Raw genomic sequence first — 24,035 nt, 5'->3', positions numbered from 1 at the left:
CTCTTCGTGAATAAGGTCATGAAAATTTTTATTGAAGTCATGAAAAAGTCATGGAATTTTTTCATCCAAATGGAGTATGAACCCTGTCTGGTGTTTGACTTTTTGAAGGTTTTTGGACTCATGGACCTGGTCTAGCCTAGCGGCTAGAACAGGAGGAATAAGACAACAACAACAACAAAATCCTGACTAATTGAGAAACCACATCTACATCTGTTTCTTATTTCCTAATTATGGATCCCTGAAAATTGTAGCTTGCATGCTAATTAGCATGACCTAAATGAAGCGCTTGACATTTCCCAACCTTGAATGATATGTCCTATGTAACTGCCCGCTTAGAGGTCTGATCTAAATCCTCTTATAAGCTTCATTACTTGTGATTCACTGTCAACAATCCCCATAACTTTGGCATCATCTGCAAGAATTTTGATATTCACAGAAAGCTTTTTACTTACATCTTCGATAAAAATTTTAAAATGGTAATTGGCCTTTAACTGAACCTTGTGGAACACCACTTAAAACATCAATCCATTGAGAACGATTTCCCCTAACAACCACTCTGTATCCTTCCAAACTGTCAATTTATATCCCAAGTCAAAGGTTTGAGCCAGTTTGCTCAAAGCAGCAACATATAGTACTTTTTCAAAAGCTTTTTGAAAGTCAATGTAAACAACATCTACACATTTTTTGTTACCTAAAACCATGGTAACATTGTCAAAGAATTACAGTATATTAGTTGCACATTTCTAGAACCATGCTGCAAACCTGTCAGCAGACCGTTATTCTACAGAGAATTCCTTATCTTTGCGAAAGTTTTAGCCACTTCGTAGGTTGAACTGACAGGCAGGGTTCGCCAAAGCAAGCCCAACTTGAAAAACCTGTCTTTTTTTTTTTTTTTTAACTAAAAGGAACTCAGGTACAAGAAACTGGAAAAGTTATTTCATCAAACATCAGGAACATTAGGAACAGCGGGAATAAGATATCTTCAGTCAAAGAAAAATGTCATAGACAAAATATTTTAAAGGAAAGGTTTCGAAATCAAGGGCAGTGGGCATGCTCGAGAAGTCATTAGCAACCAAAGTGGAATTCTTCTCAATGTTGTACAACAGTCTGCATGGTTTTAAAATGCAAAATCTTCTTGAAATATTACTTAAATGTTGAGCATTTTAATTGTCTTATGTTATATGATATTAATATATAGTTATTATTTGCTATTTATGAAATTTAATAATTGTAACATGTGAAAGTTTTATTTAAGTGCTTATTTTTCTGATTTTAAGTGAAAATGTTAGTATTATTATTAGACTTTCAGGACCTATATTTTGATGTAGGTATGTTATAAATGCCTTTTGCTTTGTCTCTGTGGTTTTCTACCTAATGGATATTGTTCTAAGAAAGGAACTAGTTTTTTCTAAGCAACATATTGTTCTTACTCTTATGCTATTCTGCAATAATGTAATTTTATACATTGTTTTGTGTAAGGAAAAAATGAATTTTTTCTCCTATTGTTTATCTTATCTAAAAGATTTTTTCCCCCCTGAAGTAGTTTGTTAAGTGATACTGATTCCTAATTTCTTTGACTCTTTGAATTGTATCCAAAATAATAAATAAATAAATAAATAAATAAAATCAACTTGAAATATATGCAGACTAATTTGTATTAAGGGTAAATTAAATTTATTTTCTCACATTTTAAAAGCTAAACTTCATTTTACTTTGTGTCTTTTAAAGATATTTTTTCCCTTTCTTTTTCTTTTTTTTTTTTGATGTGGGTCCTGAAAGGCTCAACAATACTTGCATGACATAAATCATAATGTGCAAATTGTACTTTTTATGAGATGTGCAAAACAGCAGGCATGTTTTACCTGGAAAGTGAATTTGAAAAAGCACTTTTGCTTTGCTTTCAGCTTCGTTTGGTTCCGTCATCCCTTGAAAACCCCCTCTTTTACCAAACATTTGAAGAGACGTACAGTGTGTATAAAAAATATCAGATGGCAATTCACAAGGACCCCGAAGAGAAGTGTTCCAAGAAACAGTTCATTCGGTTTTTGGTGAAATGCCCTTTTCAGGTAAAAACCTTTCCTTTCATAGGAGACCCCCTACACTCATTTTCAGACATTGAGAAGATTTCAAAAATTCATTTAGGACCTGTTTTGGGTCTTGAAGGACCTGTTTTGGTCCTGTCCCAAAAGTCAGAATCACTAAAACATATCCCTTAAAAAGTATGTGATATCTACTGTGATAGGTAAAATTTTGATCACTAATACCGGCACTGTACAAAATTTGTGATCACCAAAATCAATCTTAAATAGAATTGTTAGCATTTATTTGCAAAAGTCAGGAAATACTTTCATTCCTTTAAACTCAAATTGGGTTCATGTTTTTTCAACACTAGTTACTATGGTTTTAAGTTAATATATTTTTTTTTCCCTTTAAAAGTTGTAAATTTCTCAGATATTAATTTGTTTTGATTTTTAAAAAAAAAGAAAAATCATAAACATCCTCATAAATACAAATTCAAAAGTGATGACCCAGCAACAGACCCAGCTAAGCTGGTCTTAGTCAACTTCTCAATTTTCAACAAAGATCAAGAGCTCTCTTAAAACTATTCACCCAAATGCAAGAACAGTTTTCTCTGGTAAACTTCATAATGCCCAACCCTGTCAAAGTAATAATTTTTCTTAATTTTGAGATTGACTTTGTATTTGAAATGCTTAAAACAATGACCAAAAAAAAAAAATTCTTTTTTACTATTAAAACTTAATGTTTATCATTGTCATCATTACCCTGAAAGGCACTGAAAAATGCTGGACAAATCATCTCAAGTTACCTAGCACCACTGGATTTAATTGTAAGAATTTTGAACACTTGAAACAGCATCTTCTTAATTCTATTGGCTTAAAGAGAGAGAGTGAGGATTCATTTGTTGGTTGTCATGAAGTCAAGTGCTTGAATCTGATCTGATTCAAATCAGAAAGATTAGTAAGAAGAATAAATACAAATACAAAAGTGACGACCAGCAACAGGCTCTGGGCCCAGCTAGACTGGTCCTAGTCAATTTACAATCCCCAGTGAAGATCAATGGCCCGCTTAAAATTATCTACTCCCTTGCTCATTACCACTTCTTCCGGTAAGCTGTTCCAAGGTTCCAAGGTTTTATTGTTTTCTTGATATACCTTTATAAGAAGGTTGGCTAAAATTTTCTTTGGATTTTTCATCACCAGCTGCAGCATAGCATTTTAGAGTGGGCCAAGCCCTTCTTCTGAGCATTCTTTCATTTTTTCCTCCTGTTGGTGTGGCATTTCAATATCAAGGTCATTTAAAGACGTTAGTTTGTGTCTTCCTCACATTCTATGTTGGTTTGCGATTAAAATGTTTGCCATGATTAACTTTCTTGTGCCGAGTTTTGAAACATGGCTTCCAAATTTCATTCCGTTTGATTTAATAAACTGTATAATGTCTTTTTCAACGCAGTCTGTAAAGTAATGTACTAAATATTTTTTTCTTAAAAGATTTGATTTCTGTAGTGGCAAAAATTTTCCTCAGAACCTTTGTTTAAAAAATAGCTAATGCTAATTTGTCTATTTTTGTTGTTGTCCAGATATCTGAGGCTAAGTTACAATTGATCATATAATTGTTTCATAAAGCTATATTTTTATTAAATTATAATCCAGAGTTGATTTGCATTCAAATCATTTGATGGAGAACTGGGACTAAAAAACCCGTGATAAGCAGGAATGGCGAATGCCCGGTGTCAGAATAGGAAGGTTCAAGTGCATAAGTATTTCATTTTAAAACACAACAGAATACAATCTGGTGTTATACAATCATGTTACGGAAATAAGCTCAGTATGATTTATGAAATATCGCTAAAATTTATTTATACATGGTCTATTAACATTTTCTTTGATGTTCAAAATGCACTTCAGGAGCTAATAAATTATGTTGCTGCTGATTTTATTCTTTCAGTGGAGAAATAGGTCCTTCACCTTACAGCAAATTTTGCCTTTAAAATCAAGCTTTTGTATGCTTAAAAGTACCTCTCTGATAGTTTCGCAATAGTTTTTGGCATCTGCCAGTGTGATTTGAAGAATAATGTTTTCAAAAAAATTACCTTTTTTGAAGGAATCTTTCTGTATTTTCCATTGTTTTCTTGATTGCCTTTTACTAGTGAAGTTTATTAAATAATGAGTGCTCTTTATCAAGGAGAGAAATTCCCCGAAATATTTTGGATTAATTACAGTGTTTGTGTACCCTTTTGCTATGTGTTGCGACGAAAGGAACATGTGAAACAATTCTTCTTCAGCTTTGCAAAAGCTTTTGTTTTACTTCAGCTTTCTTAGATCATGGGAAGTATGTGGTTTCCTTAGGGTTATATATGATAAAAATTTGCTGTATTTTTGTTTCTTTAGATTTAAAGCACTTATATATGATTGAGAAAGAGCGTTTACTTTCTATCTCTATCTCTCTATGTTGATAATTACGTCTTGTGATGGAGATAAGCTATGTTGATTTACACGGAAATCTATATCAATGTAACTTTTATTAATTTCTGACAAGAATGAGCAGGTTAAATTATCTTCCAGATGGCAGCAATCTCTTTATTTTTTAACGAAAATCACTAAACTTTTCCAGGGAATAACTGTTTGGCAAGTTTATTGATGACTTTTATTCAGATTAAAATATTTCACAATGCACAGAAGAAAAAGCAGCTTGAAATTGAATCTTCAAATGAAATCGTTCAAAGTATATGAGTTAGAAATAGAACAGATATGCTTTGGAAAAGCAAAGTATCTTCATATGAATGTCAAAAGAGTCTAAACAAGGGAACGTAGATCATGTTAGCTCAAAAATTGACGTGAGCATTATACCATTTTGGAAACATGACTGAGGAACAGGTTTTTGGCACAGGAAGATTTCCAAATTCTTTTCTTGTACAACTTGTATAAGTTTGTATTGCTCTCATTAATTCTGCTGCTTGCTTTTTCAGAAGAAAAATATTTGCAGTGAGAGAACATTTATTATACATATGTATGTACAGTGCATACATACAGTCATGTTTGTACTGCAGTAGCTAAGAGAGTAATGTGCTTTAAAGAAATCTTTTGAAATAGACTTCAGTGTAATTACACAAGAACAAGTTTTGAGATCTGCAGAAAAACTTTCCAAAATTCATGATCCAAAGAAGTAATGATAACAAGTGTTGTCGAGTGCATAGAAGATAAGTTATAGCAAGTTATGTAATGACAAAGTATTCTGATTTAAAATGAACTTATATTTTCTACTCTAAAGTCAACATATTAAGTTCTTATTTATATCATCTGTTGGCTATTATTGAAAATCTCTTTTACTTAAGTAGCATGCAGCTTTACTAATAATAAAGCTGAAAGTCTCTCTGTCCGGAGGATGTCTGGATCTCTGTGATGCGCATAGCTCCTAGACCGTTCAGCCGATTTTCATGAAATGTGGCACAAAGTTAGTTTGTAGCATGGGGGTGTGCACCTCGAAGCGATTTTTCGAATATTCGATGTGGTTCTTTTTCTATTCCAATTTTAAGAACAAAAATATTATAAGATGGACGAGTAAATTACGAAATTAACATAACGTGGAACCGCAACATGGGTACAAGCCAACTGGCGAGAAAATTCACCATACATTATATGTAAATATACAGGCGAACCAAAAGATCTTTTTAATTTATCTATTACAGGCAAAGCCGTGCAGGTACCACTAGTTATCTTATATTATCGCCTCTGTTCCTGAATTTGTTCTTAAGATTAGATTTAACACTTCGTGCGGCAGGGATACTATTGTGTCATTTTAAATGCAAATATATTTTTTATGAGGGGTAGATCTTTTTTTTTTTAGAGAAGAAAGGGGGGGGGGAGTAAACTTAGAAAAGCCTTTGCTGATAGTATGTTCTACATTAAAGCTCAATTTAAAAAATATTAGTGGGTGTGTGTGTGTGGGTTTTTTTTCTTCTGTTAATTCTAAGCATGTAATGTATCAGCTGCATTATTCATTACATACTCATAAGGAGAGGGTTTTATTAAAAGTTTAAAAGCTAGCGTAAAAGGAAATTTCATTGAATTCAGCTTTCTTAAAAGTGCTACCATCATCACTTTCCAGTAAAAACATGCCGTTAAAAGAGATTGCTTTTCTAAATCTTACTTTCGTGTTCAGTTACGACTCGTTCCTGCAGACTTCGATTCCGAAGAATTCATGTCTACGTTTGACAAGTCGTATAGTGTATATAAGAAATATCAAATGATTATCCACAAAGATAAAGAAGAAGAGTGCAATCAAGATAGTTTTGAAGATTTTCTTGTTGAAACGGCACTAAAGGTTTGATATTTTTGCTATAACTCAGTTATATTTGTGCTTATGTATGAAAAGATAATACTTTTAAGCTAGATGCAATGTTTGGCAGAAATTCAAAAGTATTGGTTCCCAAACTCCTATGCTTAATGCAACCAGAATTTGATTTTGGAATAAAATAACCAGACATTGGTTTATAAACACAGATGGCTATTTCATGGTAATAAAATAAGCATGTAGTAATTATAAGAGCAGTTCTTGGTGTGTTTTTTTTTCTTTTCCGTATTTTCGGGTGTTATCAAAATAAATAAATAGATAAATAAATGTTTTTGTTGTCATGTGCCGGCTGGCAATTTGGGGTGTGCTGCTTCACTTTTCCAACTGTACCGTCATTTGGTGTGAAGTCCGACTTTTACAGTACACACATGCTATGAGGACCCGTTTATAGGGTAGACAATCATTCACAGCACAACAGTACATTCACACAAAGAAAGGACAAGGACAGGAGAGAGAAAGTATGTCCATGCCCGAACCAGGATTCAAACCTGGACCTTCCTGTTGCAGTCAGACCTCTCTGACCGCTAGATGAGGCTGGCGGCAAATATATAAATAAATAAGGTAAATAATAAAAAAATCAAATGTTTGATTTTTCTTGACCACCAGGTTCATTTCAATGTGAGATGTGGTCCCCCGGTAAGAAAAGGTTGAGCACCAGTGCCATAATTTATTGCACAATCTTTACAGAAGCTGTAGATTCACCCTTAAATGCATGATTTTTTAAAAACACTTTAGAATACGTTTTTTGACTTTAAACTTCTGTTCAAATTAGGAGGATAATACCTTTAATTTAATTTAGGTAGGTTTTATTGTTAAACAACCACCTATCAACATTGAGCTTTAACTGAAAAAAACAACAAATTATTTGCTATCAAATGTCTCAAAACATGGATAAAAATTGTAAAAATGCCTTACTATTTAAGTATTAGAAAAATTTTATTCGTCATAGAATTAAAAGTAGGCATTTTCAAGCTCACTAATCTAAAAAGAAAAAATCCCATATTTGCGAAAAATGTCAAAAAAAGAAATATATTTTTGTTTTCCCTCAGATTAGTGCATTTACAAGCTTAAAATTATTTTAGTAGCATCTTTAGAAGACTAAATCGAGAGTATGTTCCCGAATCTCAACATGGTGCATTTAATCCGGGGTGTTCCCATACAGGGGCGTAGCTAAGGGGGGGGTTTTGGGGACAAACCCCCCCCCGAAACGTTAGTCTCAAAAAAAAAGAGAAAAAGAAGAGAGAAGAGAAAGAAAAAAAGAAGAAAAGGAAAAAATTCCAAGCGATTTTATTTATATATATATATATATATATATATAAAAGAAGTAACCCCCCCCCCCGAAAGTCGGGTCTAGCTACGCCACTGTTCCCATAGGGTATACTCCATATATGCCGTATACTCTCAAACATTTTTTAGACATGTATGCCCTCAAACTTCAAAAATGTTCATTTACAATTCAGTTTCTATCATCGCATTTTAAAATTTTCCTTAAGCAGAAATAATGTATTCATGTTAACAACATTTCCTCAAAAACAACCTTATTTCTTTGTATTTCTTAACGCTCAATAAATCAACGCTTTTTGAGCGCCTTATGATCGCATACACATATTGTGCATAATGGGTTACTGAGAGTATACCCTCAGAAAAATTGATGGGAACATCACTATATTTAAGGTTAAATAAATACTAAATATTTGGCTTACTTATGTTATAATTCTTGGTATCATATTAAAATTATTATTTGTATGAGTATAAAAGTTTAAAAATTGACTACTAATTTGATCCTGATAAACAAGATTCTACTGTATTAATTGACTTTTTATTGACTTTTTAGTTGTTATGCGAATCATGCTTAGAAAAGACAGCATTATTTGTTACTGCAGTTAAAGTGCTGTAGCGTACCAGACCATAAATAATCAAAAAAGAACTTTTATTTATCTGGATTAATGGCGTACAAGTAATTTACAAATGGTTGTAATTGTAACAACGTTATTCAACTTCGTCGTGAAGTTCAAGTCATTGGCTTTGCAAACCAGTGTTTTGGAACATTGCGTTCCCGAGAGAATTCCGGACCTCAGTCCCGGCTCGTGGCGTAACCATCTCTGCCTCCAGATGCTTTTCAGACCCCCGAAGAAAACTTCAGTTCTCACCACAGTTCTCACCTCTGTGCTCTGAGACAAAGGGGTGGAGCGGCGCTGTAGTGACCGCAACTTTTGTGTAATCTCGAAGGGGATACTCTTGTGTAAGACCGTGGGACAACTCGTGGTTGCGTGCGGTCTCCAAGAAAGACCGCCTAACAAGACGTAATCGTTGTGGAAGGCCGAAAAGAACTGTTGAGACCATAAACTAATAATAAGAGTAGACCGAGCTTTCTCATTCTTGCTGATGAAGAAAATTGGTTCATAGATGTATCATGTGACTAGTGGAAGGGCTTGGCGAAGACTTTGGCAGCATGGTTGCTAGATGGCAGCATTATCTATAGTTTGGCACTCGACATGTATTTTAAGACAATGTGTTTTCATTAAAAAAAACTTCCAGGTGCAGAGATTGAACTGTTTTTCTTTTAGTTATGCATTATTTTGACATTAGTAATAGTTTTTGATCAGTTTTCGGTAACTTTTATTTCATTTGGAGCTGTCAGCGTTGGCGTGAACGAAATGGCGTAAACGTTTTGCGTTAACGCAAAAATGTACTAATCGGTATCTTGAATTGAAACTGTAGGTAAAAATCTTACCGTTTGCTGATTCTTCTTGGTCGCTTGCATCTTTTATTGCTTAGAGAGTTGACTAAAGAAAATGCACAATACTATCTAAACGAAAAACTCACTATATCAACAAAATATTTACAACTTAGAATAACAAATTTACAAATCGGACTCCATAAAAGATCATTCTTCCGTGTTCCATCAATTCTATTTATTTTATTTCGCGCTGGCGTTGATCGTCTGCTACGATCAACGCCCTCTGTTGCTAGGATATCCACCAGTCACATGGTTTGGTTTATGAGCAGCAAAAGGGTTGCCATAGCTCGGTCTACTCTTATTATTAGTCTATGGTTGAGACCTCACAGTGCTAAAAAAATCTAATCATCCTCCTTTCAGTCTATCAACTAAACTTTTTTCTTTCACCTTTCAGGAGACTGCCGCTTCACCTGTTCCCGGTTATGGCTCTTTCCACCAGCAGTACTGGTTGAACGACAGGCTCCTGGCTGTGGGGGTCATCGATATCCTACCCTTTTGTGTGTCCTCTGTTTATTTCTACTATGATCCAGACTTCAGCCACTTGTCTCTGGGAACTTATGCAGCTCTCAGGTGAGGCACTTTGATCGGTAGTTGCTTGTGTTTGTGATGTTCAGTAGAGTCTCAAAAATCCGAAGTAGTCGGGGCTCACGTCACCTCAGATTACTGAAAACTCGGATTATCCAGAAAATTCTTCCAGATTAAAAATTTACACTATTTGGACATCATAAGGGGAGAATTATGTCCTTGGGGCTCACGTCACCTGGGATTAATGAAAACTCGGATTATCCGGAAAATTCTTCCAGATTAAAAATTTACACTATTTGGACAACATAAGGGGAGAATTATGTCCTTGGGGCTCACATCACCTGGGATTAATGAAAACTGGGATTATCCGGAAAATTCTTCCAGATTAAAAATTTACACTATTTGGACAACATAAGGGGAGAATTATGTCCTTGGGGCTCACGTCACCTGGGATTAATGAAAACTCGGATTATCCGGAAAATTCTTCCAGATTAAAAATTTACACTTTGGACAACATGAGTGGGAGAATTATGTCCTTGGGTCTAAAAAAGGAAGAATAATCTTCAGGAAAAATTTATCATTCAGATTTCAATATAAATTTCCATTTTAATTACGGCTAAACAAATTTTTGCTTTAGATTTTCACGATGTCCGTGTATATTTATGTGTGAAAATTTGTAGGCAGTTAAAGCATGTATTTTGCCTGTGCCCGAATCCATTTCGTGGAACTTTCCATGACCTCTGTATACAGGTGTTTGCGTTCTTATGTATCTTGGTCAACACAAAAACGATTAGTTGTATAATGGTTGAATATTAACTTATAGGGGCATCAAGTTGTGCACTATGTTTTTTTATTGCAATCGTATCTTCCAAGCGGCATGTTAACACGTTTTTTGTGGCAAATCAATGTCAATTTTACGAATTGAGTTATTACCTCCAATGAATTTCTTAATCCATATCTTGTAGATGATGAATATTCCGTACCACTTAGGGCTAGTTTTAAAACCAATTTCAGTCAATGTACCTACTTTAATTATATATTTTTATTTTAACGCTGAATGTAGTTAAGTTTTACCAAAAAAAAAACTGTCTTAAAATTTTAATGAAAATCAGTTTTTGAGATACTAAAAAATTAACTCCAACTATAAATGAAGCACCTCGGATTAAGCCGAACCTCAAACCTTTTAGACTTGGATTTTCAAGACTCTACTGTACTTCTAGTTTTGAGTTTTCATTGAATGTTTTTCCGAGTTGTGTGGAAAATTTGAACTCCCTATTAATTTCTCCAAGTTTGTTGTATTTAAATACAGGAGAACTCTCTCGTGCCGCTGGGTGAAATTCCTGTTTTTCTTTTTTGAACCTTTTAGTCTTGGGTGCTGAATACTTCTTTATGTGTCTACATTACTTTTATCTCTGCAACTATGTCTATTCTACAGTTAAATTACTATTTCGTCAATAAGCATTCCTCTCTGTATATATAGATTTTTTTTTTCTGTCTGCAAACCAATTAATCAGTCTGTTAAAAATATAGCAGACATATTTAAAACAGTGGCTGCTCGTGCCTTGAAAAAGTCAGGGGGCCTGATCATGGGTGCACTCCCCCCCCCCAGTTTTTGAAAAGAAAAAAGAATTTAAAAAAATATTTTTTTAATATTTTAACTTTCTTAAAATATTTGTGTTAAAATATTTGTGTTAAATCAAGAAAATTAAATTTATTTTAAACTCTATTTCGCTAGTTACTTGAAGACAAACAGTCAGGAAAAGAGCAAACTGTCCAACCTTGTGCAAATGAAGGCTGCTTTTTTTATTGTATGTTGTTTATTTTAGATAGCCTGAACATTCAAGCTATGCAAAATAAACAGCATACAGGCAAGGTAACAGTCTCTGCGAATCCTGCTGTAAATATTGAGGTTCAATGCGTTGGTATTGAGGGAGAAAAAAAAACAAATAATCCGCGGCAGTGTATAATCCGTACCTCCTTAATTTTACACTTTTTCAATGCGTAATTCGTGGATTATGCGCAGTAAAAGACTACAATCCATTTTTTTTCATTTCAAGCATGTACGCACAAAAAGGGGGAAATAAATAGAAACATAAATTATTGTCTGAAAATATTGAGGGGGCCCAGGCACCCCACGAGCCGCCACTGATTTAAAACATGATTGAAAGACATATTTACTAAGTTTCTTTTTATTTTTGTCCAGAGAAATTGCTTTCACTCGTGAACTAAACAAAAGGTATCCAGAACTTCAATATTATTACATGGGCTTCTATATTCATTCTTGCGTCAAGATGAGGTATAAGGTATGGTATGCGTTTTCTTCTTTTTGTGCTATTAATTATTTGTATTTTGTGCAAAATTAATTGCAAATACTTCAAATGCATTTAAAAACTTTCTCTGTGATGTGAAATGTTTGTACATTGGGGAACAAATCATGGACAATGTTGTGCCTCTAGTCAATCCAATAATTATAAAGACCAGTGGGGGCATAACAAACATAAAATGAGTATATACCTTTGTCTCCAACTCTGGGAAATTTCAAATGATCATCCTGGCTAGCATCCTATTAGTATTCTGACCAAGGGCGCCATATGGGGGGGGGGGGGCAAATGGGGGCTCAAGCCCCCCACCCCTCCGCTTTGAAATTAGAACTTCCTTTCTTTTAGTACTTTTTTCTTTGCAAAAATGTAAAACATTTCTTCTCCAGCAATTAATGAATAAGTTTTTAAAAATGTTAAATTTTGATAACTCTAATCTGTACTGAAATCGGTTTCTATCGAAAAATATCCTGCTAAACCATGGGGAAAATAAATGAGTTCCTCCCTTCAATTTTTGCATATGGGCACCCTTGATTCTGACTATACATCAGCTAAGCAACAGTACCATTTACTCGATTTTCACCAGAGTTTGAGGGCCCACCAGTCCTGCATGTTTAAAAAGTTGCTTGCTAATTTAGCAATAGCCAGTTCAATTATGCAGAATGTTTGAGTTGGAACGGTTAACAGGGTTTCCACTACAATCGCATTTTTCACAAAATGTGAAAACACTAACTAAAATATGAAAATAAAGCAAGTTATTTTCGCTTTTTTGCTTAAGTAAAAAACTAAATAAATAAATGATACACAATACCATAGAATGGCGATATTCAACTTAATCGTATTAGAAATCTTAGCTAAGGTGTTAAAATTACTATTAAGTTCAGCAACTATTACTCTTAATGAGCCTTAGGTCCCCTAGTACTGCATATATTGGGGGGAGTGGACTAGTTCGCTTTTTAAAATCAAAAAATGTGTTTTCTCAATCGTACATACAATTCTTCTTTTTTTTTTTTTTCAAATAAAAATAGCTAGTTTGGTTTTCTTTAAAAATTTCATGACTGAACTTTGAATTTAGTTTTCATTATTAAGTGTAGCTGAAACACATTGAGGTATTTAGGAAGATATGTAAACATTAACCTTCAACATTTTAGCATTTTGCTAAAGCTTTTTTTTTTTTTTTACATTTTTAACTCTTTTGCTAAAGCTTTTTTTTTTTTTTTTTACATTTTAACTCTTTTGCTAAGAATCTTTCGAACTCAGCTTAAATCTTGATGGTTAACCATCTTAAAAGGTTATTTTTTGCTGCAAGGGTGGCAAAAAGGACAAGATCATGACGTTTTTTCTCACATTGTGACATTTGATGTTGGTACCAGTTGCCTCCTTATAAAAAATAATTTTTTTAAACTTTTTTTTTAGTTGTACCCTCAGTATACTAGGTATGGGGTCTTGAATGGGTTGGGTGTTAGTCAAGATCATATACATTTCATCAAGTGCACACAACAGCATATTTGTTAAAACCATAGTATTTTAGTGTCTTTTGTGAATCAATTTAACTTGAGAACAAACAGCATTTTAATTACATTGAAAGTCATTTATAGAATGTCTTCCGTCTGACTGATACATTTTGTTTGTTCATTTAAAAGGATTGAATGCTGTAAATAAAATTACTCAAGGGGGTAATCTCTGGCTACTAAGGGAAATTTATTGTGTACTTAATTAGTTACTTACACTTCTAAAACTTAATTTATTTTTAAAAAAATATTGGAATCATTTTTCTGCTCTAAAGCCTTAATTTATTGAACCGTCTGGATCCCACTGAGCCATTTTATGGGAGAATCATTGGTTAATGCAGGCTTGTGCTTTCGGTATGTTGTGCAGCAGATGATAGCACTAAGTCAAAGAAAAAAAATCTTAACTCTGCCTTTTTAAAACTAAATGGAAGGGAAAAATATACAAATACAAATACAAAAGTGACAAGCAGCAACAGGCTCTGGGGCCCAGCTAGACTGGTCCTAGTCAATTTACAATCCCCAGTAAAGATCAATGGCCCTCTTAAAACTATCTACTCCCTTGCTCATTACCACCTCTTCCGGTAAGCTGTTCCAAGGTTCCACTACCCTGCTAAATTAATAATTTTTCCTAATATCCATGTTAGCCTGAGATTTAAATAGCTTAAAACAATGACCCCTTGTCCTGTTTTCAGTGCTTAACTTCAGCCCCGTAACATCTTTCATTTTAATAAATTTAAACAACTGAATCATGTCCCCTCGGTCTCTTCTCTGCTGAAGACTGTACATTTTTAACCTTCTAAGCCTGGAATCATAGTCTAAGTGAGAAAGTCCATTTATTAGCCTTGTAGCCCGCCTTTAACCCTTTAAAATACATTAATATCTTTCTTAAGATAAGGAAACCAAAACTGAACAGCATACTCCAAATGAGGTCTTACCAAACTTCTATATAAGGGCAGAAGAACTTCTTTAGATTTATTTGAAATAGATCGATTGATAAACCCAAGCATCTTATTGGCTTTGTTACTAGCTATGCTGCATTGTTGACTAAACAGTGCAGTTAAAAATATCTTCACAAAACGAATTTATCTTTTTATTATTTCCGTAATGATGGTAAAATACTGTTGCATTAAAAAAAAACTTTATCTTGCTGGTTGTGTGAACTGGAAAAGTCTTGTCTTGTTTGATCATGTCTAAGCATGGAAACACAGAACATGAAGGGAAAATATAAGCATAGATGTAGTTGACAAATTAAGGAAAATATGCCTTTTATTGTGTTGAAAGTGAAGGGGAAGCATAGCTTAAACCTTGCATGAAATTAATCCAGTGATACATACAGAAAGCTGCATCTTTCAAAAATCTGTTGACAACTTCTATTGAAAATTTGTTTCACTGTGTTATTTTCACATGCAGCAAAATCATGTAAAAAAAAATATAGTTTGTACAAATGTATTTGTGGTATCTCAGAGAGCACATAACCGAATTTTGCTTCCATGACTTTTAGTCCTTTTGACTTAGAGGTGAAGCAGTGCGTTACCATTGCAAAAGTCCATCGATCAAACCGCCCCAAAGACACATCACTCACTCCCATCACGTCCATATCCACATATACTTTGTGCTACTGTGTGAATTACAAATTTATGTGTAACTTGCATTGCATACTGTTATGCATATGTTGTAACTATTTTCAAGCAACTGCTTTTAATTCTTTCCTAGGGCCAATATGCTCCATCTTTTCTCTTGTGTCCTGAAACATATACCTTCAAACCCATTGAAAATTGCAAACCAAAATTAGATGTTGCCAAGTATCAGCGTTTGGAGGAAGATCCCAACAAAGGTATCAACAGCAACTGCAATGTAATATGCTTTTGATTGAAAAAATTAATTAATTATGTTTTTTATTGCTCTAAACTTGTATTTCTTTGACTTTTGTAACTTTAACTCCCCCTTAGTGAAGTCATTGTACGAAGTTATCAAATTGTAGGTGGTCAATTATACTAACATTGAAGTTTATCTTTAAAGGCCGATTGTGACAGTGGATTAAAAAAAATTGAGGAAATTTTTTTTGCAATTACAATACTTCCTTTCCTGTGCAAAAGGAAGTAAAAATGATGCTTCTCCTAAATCATGCAAATAAAATTAACTCTTACTATGCAATGTATGAATGTTCAGTTAATGGCTCTCAGGCAACAGCAATACCTCCTCAGTCAGGATGAAAGTGACAAAGGTCATGACAGTGACGGATACAAAGGGAGGGTCATTGGGGTCATGACCCCGCCCCTAAACCGTCAACAAAAAACTGTCCGTCCACATTGTGTTCAAACACTGTATTATAAAATATTATTTACATAAAATGTAAACAATTTCAGTTGTCTTTTCAATTCATTAATTATGTTTAAGAGTAAATTTTTCAAATTTCTTCTTTCTTTGCTTACGAACTTAATGTGAAACGTTTATGCCTATTAAGAGCCCTATTCCTGGTTGATTTTGTGCTTTTTATTGGCACCCAAGCATTTTAAGAAATTTTTCATGCCCAAAACCGTAGGTTCGTTCAGGGGGAGGGGGTCATTCTTTAGCACAAAACCTCCTAAAATGGTAGTCTGTATCCGCCCTGGGTTCATGGACGATTGGAATTTCCATTGAGTGATCCTAAGAAAAGCTTGAAACTATAAGAGAGGTTTTAAGCTGTCAGTTAACAGCCTTAGCCAAGCTTAGGCAGAGTGACAAGCAAATACTAAAAGACTTGTTGTAGCATTTAAATGCCAATTTGCCCTTTTTTGGGTTCGTCAATCTGAAGTAGCCATAATAGAACAAGAGGTAGTTGACCTCTCATAGAAGCTGAGTTTGCTCTTCACTCTGGTGTGCTAATTTTAAATTTAGTCATAACTATGCTGTAGGTAGCTCTGTTATTGCTATTCTAGACTGATGACCCCAAACAGGGGTTGAATTGCAGACATAACGAGATCTTAAGTGTTTTCTTCTGTGGGAGGTAGCTAAGCTCAACAGTTCACTCGGATCCCAATAAAGCCATAACAGATTCAAAGGGAGGGGTGACCGCCCCTTGCTTGAGAGTTTCTGCAAGTGGCAATGCTTTGGAATTGAAGTCCTAAAAACGTAATTGTTGGCTATTTTTAGTGGTGTCAAGCTTAGGGAATGGGATTTTGAACTCTATTTCATAAATTTTTTGAAATTGAAGCTTCAAAAATACAGTTATAGACAATTTTTTGGTGATGTGAGAAAAAAGAGAGGTTTGGAGGCCTTCCGTAGGAAATTTTTCAAAATTGAAGTCGTAAGGACTAGAATACAATCGGTTACTAGAAAAGAAGGGAGTTGGTTCGGAGACCTAAACTCTCCTTGGCTACGTTTCTACAATTATTTGTTTAATAAAAATGCTGTGGGAGCCCTCCTCTTTCCATGCATGTGTAAATCAGATACATAATAACATAGTAAAAGGAAAGTAATAAAAATCAATTGCCCCTTCCTTGAGAAACTTCTGGATCTGCCCTTGCAATAAAGACAGCTCCTTGTATTCCAACTTTACTAAAACACGGCTTATCTGTAATAATTGATTTTTTAATTAATTTTTTTATGTCTTTATTACATTTATTTTGGTGGATAGAAAAAACCTTTAACTTAAAAAAAATGCTTAATATTCTTATAAACTCCTTAATTTTTCTATCAATTAACAAGTACAAATTTCAGTTTATATAGTTATAAGAATGTGCAACTCATGTGTTTGATTTCATTCACAGAAGATGAAGATGGAAAGGTCAATATGAAGAACGTGCTCATTTTATTCAATAAAAAACCAATGCTGTACCCCATCTATGCCAAACTGAGCAAGAATACACAAGAGGAGGAGGTGATACGGGAGTATGCTGGATTTGTTGGGAAGAAATGTTATAGTAGAATGCTTCTCTTCAGGAGCTGAAAGGAGTTGTTCTCTTGCTGCTGCACGTCCGTTTACCAATCAGATTTCTAGCTTCCTTGTCATGGAGATTGTTCACAATTTAGAAGTGCAACAGCACATGTTCTTTTGAAAAACATTGCAACCAATGACAATCAAAGTAACAAGATTTGAAGTGGTTAGTGCCTAAACCTCAATGTGTCAGTGATCTCATTGTGGCACTGCTTCACACTTTTACAAAGTGTTTTGTTTTTATTCTAAAGTAGGGCCGGATTTGGAAGTGTGGTGGCCCTGGGGCAACGAAGGAGTGGAGGCCCCTAATCAGGGTTCGAAAAGATCATCATATTTTGAAAATATCCGATACTTTGATATGTATCCGAATATTTTGATATGTATGTATATATCCGATATTTTTGATCGGCAGTTTAATAGTAAATACATCCTGAAGTTACTTCTATTTATTATTTTTTTTATATTGTTATTATTATTATTATTTATAGGGGAGAAAAAACATAAAATTTGTTAACCCGTGAAAGTTAGGATATTTTGTAAAAATTTTATTGTGGGGGCCCCTTTGTTGTGGAGGCCCCAGGGCAGTAACCCCGCCTGCCCTCCCCTAAATCCAGCCGTGTTCTAAAGTAAATCATTACATGTCACTAAAGATTGCACATTTTTATTCCTTCATTTTTATGAACTGTGTACTTTTTTTTTTCCTTTTTAATTTTGCTTGGCATCAAAGTTTTCCATTCGAAAAAGCAAGCAGATGATGCTGCAGCTGGCATGACTACATGTTAGCCAATCATGCTCCTGAAAAGGGTATGAAAGAAAAACCTTGATGCTAACACAAAATTTAAATGGAAAAAAAATGAAAGAATAAAATTGTGCAATTTTCAGCGGCATTTAATGTTTTATTTTAGAATAGAAAATAAACATTTTGATAAAGTGTGGAACAGTGCCACGATCCAAGTTCAGGGGTGAAACCTTTCTTATGCCCCGGAATTCCAGTGGGGATTTTATTTCACTAATCCCGGAATTTCAGAATTTTGTTCTTTAAATTACTGAATGCCGGTAAGAAAAGCTGTTGAACTATTTGCCATAATTTGTTGATAGCATACTAAGTGACCATTCTTAAAGACATAATACAGGGTGCAGCAAAATAACTTCCTAACTTAAAACTCAATAAAACCCATTTTGTGTGTAAGAATGTATTTTTTTTCTCTTGTAACAATGTAGATATGAATCTAAAGTTTCGTTTCACGCATGTTTGAATCTCACATCAAGTTCTTGACCCCCCCCCCCCCACACTGTCTGTACACTGAATAAGTCGATTTCTGACTTTTCATGACCCCTTCTAATATAGAAGTGGGTATGTTGGAAATTTCTGCCTGGATGTAAAACTTCATTCTTTGTGGGGTCTTTGGACGGTTTTCATTACAGTAATGTGACCAGATTTTTCAAGCTAAAAATCAGGACAGATGGGGGGGGGGGGGTAGAATAGTTTTTTTTTCCACAGGCTTAATATTTTACGTAACAGAAAAAGAAATAAATCAAATGTACCAATCTCAAATATACCAATAAAGAACTCAAGTTGAAAATAATTTAATAGTATTGATGTAAAGAATATTGCATCACACAACAAAATTGGCATCCTTGTGTTTTTTTGTATTAATATGTTTTGTTATATTCGACAGTCTTCCGTGGTATATACTGAATGAAAACCTTTGACATTTTTCACAAAAGATTTCACCTTCTTTGTTGCCCTTTTTGAGAAATGGAAAGTCATCAAGTTGTCATTCAAAACGCATTCACGTTTACCCATCTCGTAAAATTATGATAATCATACAACGTGTAGCAGTTACAATCACAATGAATGAAAAGAATTTATTTTCCCCCGTTCGCCGCCAACACCTGACGCTTAACAGCTCTTCCTCTTCAATCCAAATCATGGTAGAGGTAGTTCAGCGTATTAAACATTAAAGAATAACATTTTACATGGCGTTCTTACGTTTACTGACAGCAAAAAGTCGAAAAAGCGTTTAAAAAATCTAGATTGTATGTTATATTTCTTGTGTGACGGGATTTAAAAAAAAAAAGCGGGACTTTTTCGACAAAGCGGGACACTTTGGCGGGACATTCCCACAGCGGGACAGTAAGACAAAAGGCGGGACGTCTGGTCACATTACATTACAAGATACCAAAACACCCAACAAAAAGTTGGTAAGTATTGCCTTGAAGTGTGAGTCGTTCTCCCTTCTGTTGTAACTTGTAAAAGTAAACTTTAGATTTGTACCTACACTATTTAAAAAAAAAAACATTCAAATTCACAAAATGGATTTTATTGAATTTTGAAAAAAAAGAAAGTTATCTCGTTGCACTTTGTATAATACTTTTAACAATGCAGCATAGATGCATTATTAATGGTTGTTCTTTTCCAGTAAGCAACTTAAAATGTTTCTTTTTTTTAAGAAATGAGCAGAGATTTTTTCTTTCCTTTTTAATTTTCAGAACTTGAGCAATGAAGATAATTTTAAAATGAGAAGGGGAGAAACAACTTTCTTTGTCTTTTTGACTATGCACTTATTCAGACTGCTAGTAGCTCTTGTCAGGTTTGAGAACAGAGGACAGTTTTGCCCCTGAAAATTGTTACATCTTCTTGTATGTGCTGACAACTTTTTTATCACGGGATTTAGCTTATGGTAAAGTGGAAGGAAACAACATATTAAGGAACTCATTAACTATCGTATGCATATATCTCAAAGTTGCATGGAATGTAAAGGGAGCTAAAACAGGGTTCGTACGCTCCTTCAAACGCCCCTTCATTTATAAAAAATTTTTGAAGGGCCCTTCAAACTCCTTCATTTTGGTTTTAACTCCTTCAAAACTCCTTCTTTTTTAGTTCATGACGACATAATCTTCCTCTATGACAGTAACTTTAAATGCTTCGATTGACAACTAACCTCGTCACTAAGGTGATTTTAATGTAGTAATTTCGTGCATTTATTTTTTTCGATTTACAAATTGATCATAGTTAATTCATAAAAGTTGAAGGTGACATTTTTTTTAGAAGACAGACTAAGGCATTTCATAATCCATAACATCCTGAGTTTTAGAGCTGTAATTTTGGTTCTTAAGAATTTCCAAAAATGAATCTAATTTTTTTCAACAATTTTGATAACATTTCTGTGAGCAAATTATTTTTTTAGACTAAGACATTTCATAAGTGAAGTAAAACATGCTTAAATGGTGCTTGGCTATTTTTTCAAGTTTTATGATTATTGTTTTTTTTTCCACCACACTCTCAGCAGCAAAAGTCAAGTTGTCTAATTATTATTTAAATATTTAAAACTGCATAAGTAAATGTACTACATTAAGTGATTGCGTTTAAAAAAAAAAACAATTGTTTAGTTAATTGCAGTTATGATATTGTAAAAAGGGTCATCCACAATCGATGTCATGCTTTGAGGAAGAGAGACGGGCTCATGAAATTGTGACAAGGGGAAGAGAGAGGGTGACAAAAAGTGACATCACACAGTTATTGTAACAATATGTTTATAAAAAATATGACGTGACAAGAGAAGTTTGGGGTGAAGTGTGACACTTTGTGATAAAGGGTGCTGATGGTCAAATATATTGAAAAAAAGTGTGACATCATTTAATGACACTCCAATAGTACTCCTTCAAAATCTCATTTTATACTCCTCCAAAACTCCTTCATTTTATTTCTGAAACTGAGTACAAACTCTGTAAAATAGCTACTCAGTTCCTACAACAACTTCTTGCCTGCATATTTTCATTACACAATTGTTTTTAGGCACTGAGTTCCTTGTTACTGCAAAATACATGTATATTCCTCTTATTGTTACAGTAGAACCTCATTAATCCGAAATAATAGAGGATCCAGGTTCTTTGAATTTATGCAAGTACGGATTAAACAAAATAACCTATACATGAAGCCAAGGCACATACACAATCTATTGTACACAGTAAAAAATTTATTTTGAATTAAGGGGTTACAGTAGCTCAAAAATGATGGAACAATCAAAAAAAATTTATTGCTTATTTCAAAACCAAAAAACTATTCTGAACACGGAGAAAAAGTTTCATTGCTTTAGTTCAAATATTTAAAAAGTTATGAGTGGTTTTAGGCCATGCTCGCTATGTGTTCTTATGCAAAAGAAAAACTTTAAATTGCTTTTTCTCGATGATGGTATTTTTGTGTTTTCATGTCATTAGTATCCCTAAGGATTTTTTTCTTTTGAAGATACAGCTTTAAGGTAATACTTTTTGCAATTGGGATAACATATTTGACAAAACTGTGCATTGGATAAGCATTTTATAAATTACTCAAATGTTTAGAGCATGTCAAACTTTTAAAAACCAATTTTTAAAAAAACTTTGATTTTTTATATAATTAATCACAGAAAATTTTCTTATAAACTTATAAGCAAATGAATGCACAGATTTTTAGAGATGATTATAGTGATCGTTTAGCAAAAAAAAAAAAAATTTTAATTAGTGCAAAAATAAAAAAGCCTTAGGAATTTGAAATTTTCTTCAATTTTTTTAATTTAAAAAAAAAGTAGGCAATATTTTTAAATTTTGAAAATAAATTATTGATTAAGAAATAAGTATGCATGTTATGGTTTCAAAGAAATATAAAATTTACGTAAATTAAAAAAAAATGTCTGAAAGGTACTGTGACCCCTTAAAGAGAATAAAATGTAAAACTTCATAAGAAAAAATTACAAAAATGCATTAGAAAATACTAAATATGGGCTACAAAAATACATTATTGCACATTTAAATTTATACAGTATACACATCTAAATTCCTGTCCAGATTAAGGGAAGTCTGGATTAATAGAGTCTGGATTAATGAGGGCTGACTGTACTGCTGTTTTAAACTTTTGTTCCTTAATATATCACTTTTCCACCACTTTGCAATTGGCTGTAATATATTTTATAATTTAAACAATACTTTGTGTGTAGTGCACACTCATGTGCACTATATTAGAATTCTTGTTTTAAAGACAGGAGAGATAGAGTATGGTAGCTAAAACTAACATTGGTAAATAATGTTTAAGATCAGTTCAGGAATTAAATTAAGTTCCTCTTTTTTGCTTAAAAGTGTCAGAAGCATTGCATTCAACTTCATTTTTCACTGAGGATTTTTTTATGTTTTTTAAGCATAGTTGAATTATTTTTTTTACTGCTGCTCTTTGGATTTTCAAACCAACCAAAGGAAAACATTCATCTAAATTTACTTCAAATTTCTTTAAAATGTTTTTTTTAAATTAAAATTTCCTTTTAAATGTCTTATAAACACCCTGAGTTTTAGAGCTTTGGTTCTTAAAAATCTCCAAAAATGAATCTAATTTTTCTCAACAGTTTTGATAACATTTCTGTGGGCAAATTATTTTTTATTAAAGTCATCAATTTTAATATAAGATCTTTTTTTTATTTAATATAAGATCTTTTTTTTTATTTTGCAATAAAAAATTTTCATCTGCACATTTTTCTTTATTAATTTTTTTTTTAATTTAAATTTGTAAATTACCCTACTGTAGAACCTTGAAATACTGTGCATCAATATGCCACAAAATCACTTATATCGCAAATGCCCTCAGGTCCCCTCATAATTTTAAGAAATATATTTAAAAATCCAATTTTCTTTCACTCGCAAAATCAATCTCAGATTCTCCTATTTCCGTATCTGCTTCTGCACTACAAGCTATTTATGTTCCAAGAAAATCCGCACAACTGATCCTGCAGTCCGAATCTTTCTAGACTCTAATTACTTCCTTGTTTTTATTATTTTCTATGTACAAGTTTATTAAAACACTTTATTTACAATGAGGTGCATTAGTACTGCACTGTATTGTATTGCTGTCATTAATTTACATTTGGTTACAAATAAGTTTCATTTTATTATGGTAATGTGATAATGTAGGTGACGGTTTATTTTTTGTCTCAAAAGAGGACGCATACCAATGTAAGGCATCTGCAAAAACGTGTGCGTAAAAAAAAAGTGTACAAATTTGCTTGAGTATATTTGTTGCTGATTTGAAATAAGAATGGAATTCTTGGCAGAATATCATACACAATTTACTTTTTTTCAATCAACACTGTTTTAAGATCTGCGATTTGCAACTGTGCCTCTTGCTAATCTACAAATTAGTCATAAGGGAAAATAACTTGTGCACTCGGGCCATGCAAATATAAAATATACTAAATTGTTGTGCACGATTTAATTTAGCAGCATGATATTGCTTAAACAGCTCAACCCAGCGGCTTTTGGTTGAAGCATTCAGTGCTCCTTTCTATCTGGGACGTTTCAGTATATGTGGAACAACAGGACAGGATACCTGAAAACAGGGCTGCCCAATTCAAACCAGGATGTATGTTCACCCAAGAACGGATACAAGGGAGCAGCGATAGAAGTAATCATGCCTCCCTTGAAAGACCCTGCACCAGCAATTTTTCCGAATTGAAAGTGTAAATACAAGTGTAGGCCAATTTTGATGACGTTAAGGAAAGGAATGCGTTTCAAATCTTCTTCCCAGAAACTTTTCGGCATTGAAGTTTCGAAAAGGTAATTTTAGACTAAGGAGAAAGTATCGGTTCAGTGACTTTCCTCCAGTAATTTTTCGAAACTGAAGTAACAAA

At 33.5% G+C, this 24,035-nt stretch overlaps 1 protein-coding gene across 1 annotated transcript in view; it reads left to right on the top strand.

The window, feature by feature from the left end:
* LOC129216883 (arginyl-tRNA--protein transferase 1-like) overlaps window positions 1-17,629 on the top strand; it is a 28,344-nt gene extending 10,715 nt beyond the window's left edge. Inside the window, exons 5-10 of the mRNA XM_054851098.1 lie at window positions 1,905-2,084; window positions 6,202-6,342; window positions 9,507-9,682; window positions 11,841-11,940; window positions 15,180-15,300; window positions 17,216-17,629. Coding sequence (XP_054707073.1) covers window positions 1,905-2,084; window positions 6,202-6,342; window positions 9,507-9,682; window positions 11,841-11,940; window positions 15,180-15,300; window positions 17,216-17,394 — 897 coding nt within the window. The 3' untranslated portion in view covers window positions 17,395-17,629. The remainder of the gene's footprint in view (window positions 1-1,904; window positions 2,085-6,201; window positions 6,343-9,506; window positions 9,683-11,840; window positions 11,941-15,179; window positions 15,301-17,215) is intronic.
* Window positions 17,630-24,035: the final 6,406 nt, after the last annotated feature.

The sequence above is a fragment of the Uloborus diversus genome, chromosome 2 (genome assembly GCF_026930045.1).
Source record: "Uloborus diversus isolate 005 chromosome 2, Udiv.v.3.1, whole genome shotgun sequence".
NCBI lineage: Eukaryota > Metazoa > Arthropoda > Arachnida > Araneae > Uloboridae > Uloborus > Uloborus diversus.
The sequence above is the reverse complement of the archived record's forward strand: the minus strand, read 5'-3'. Positions and strand labels throughout refer to the sequence as shown.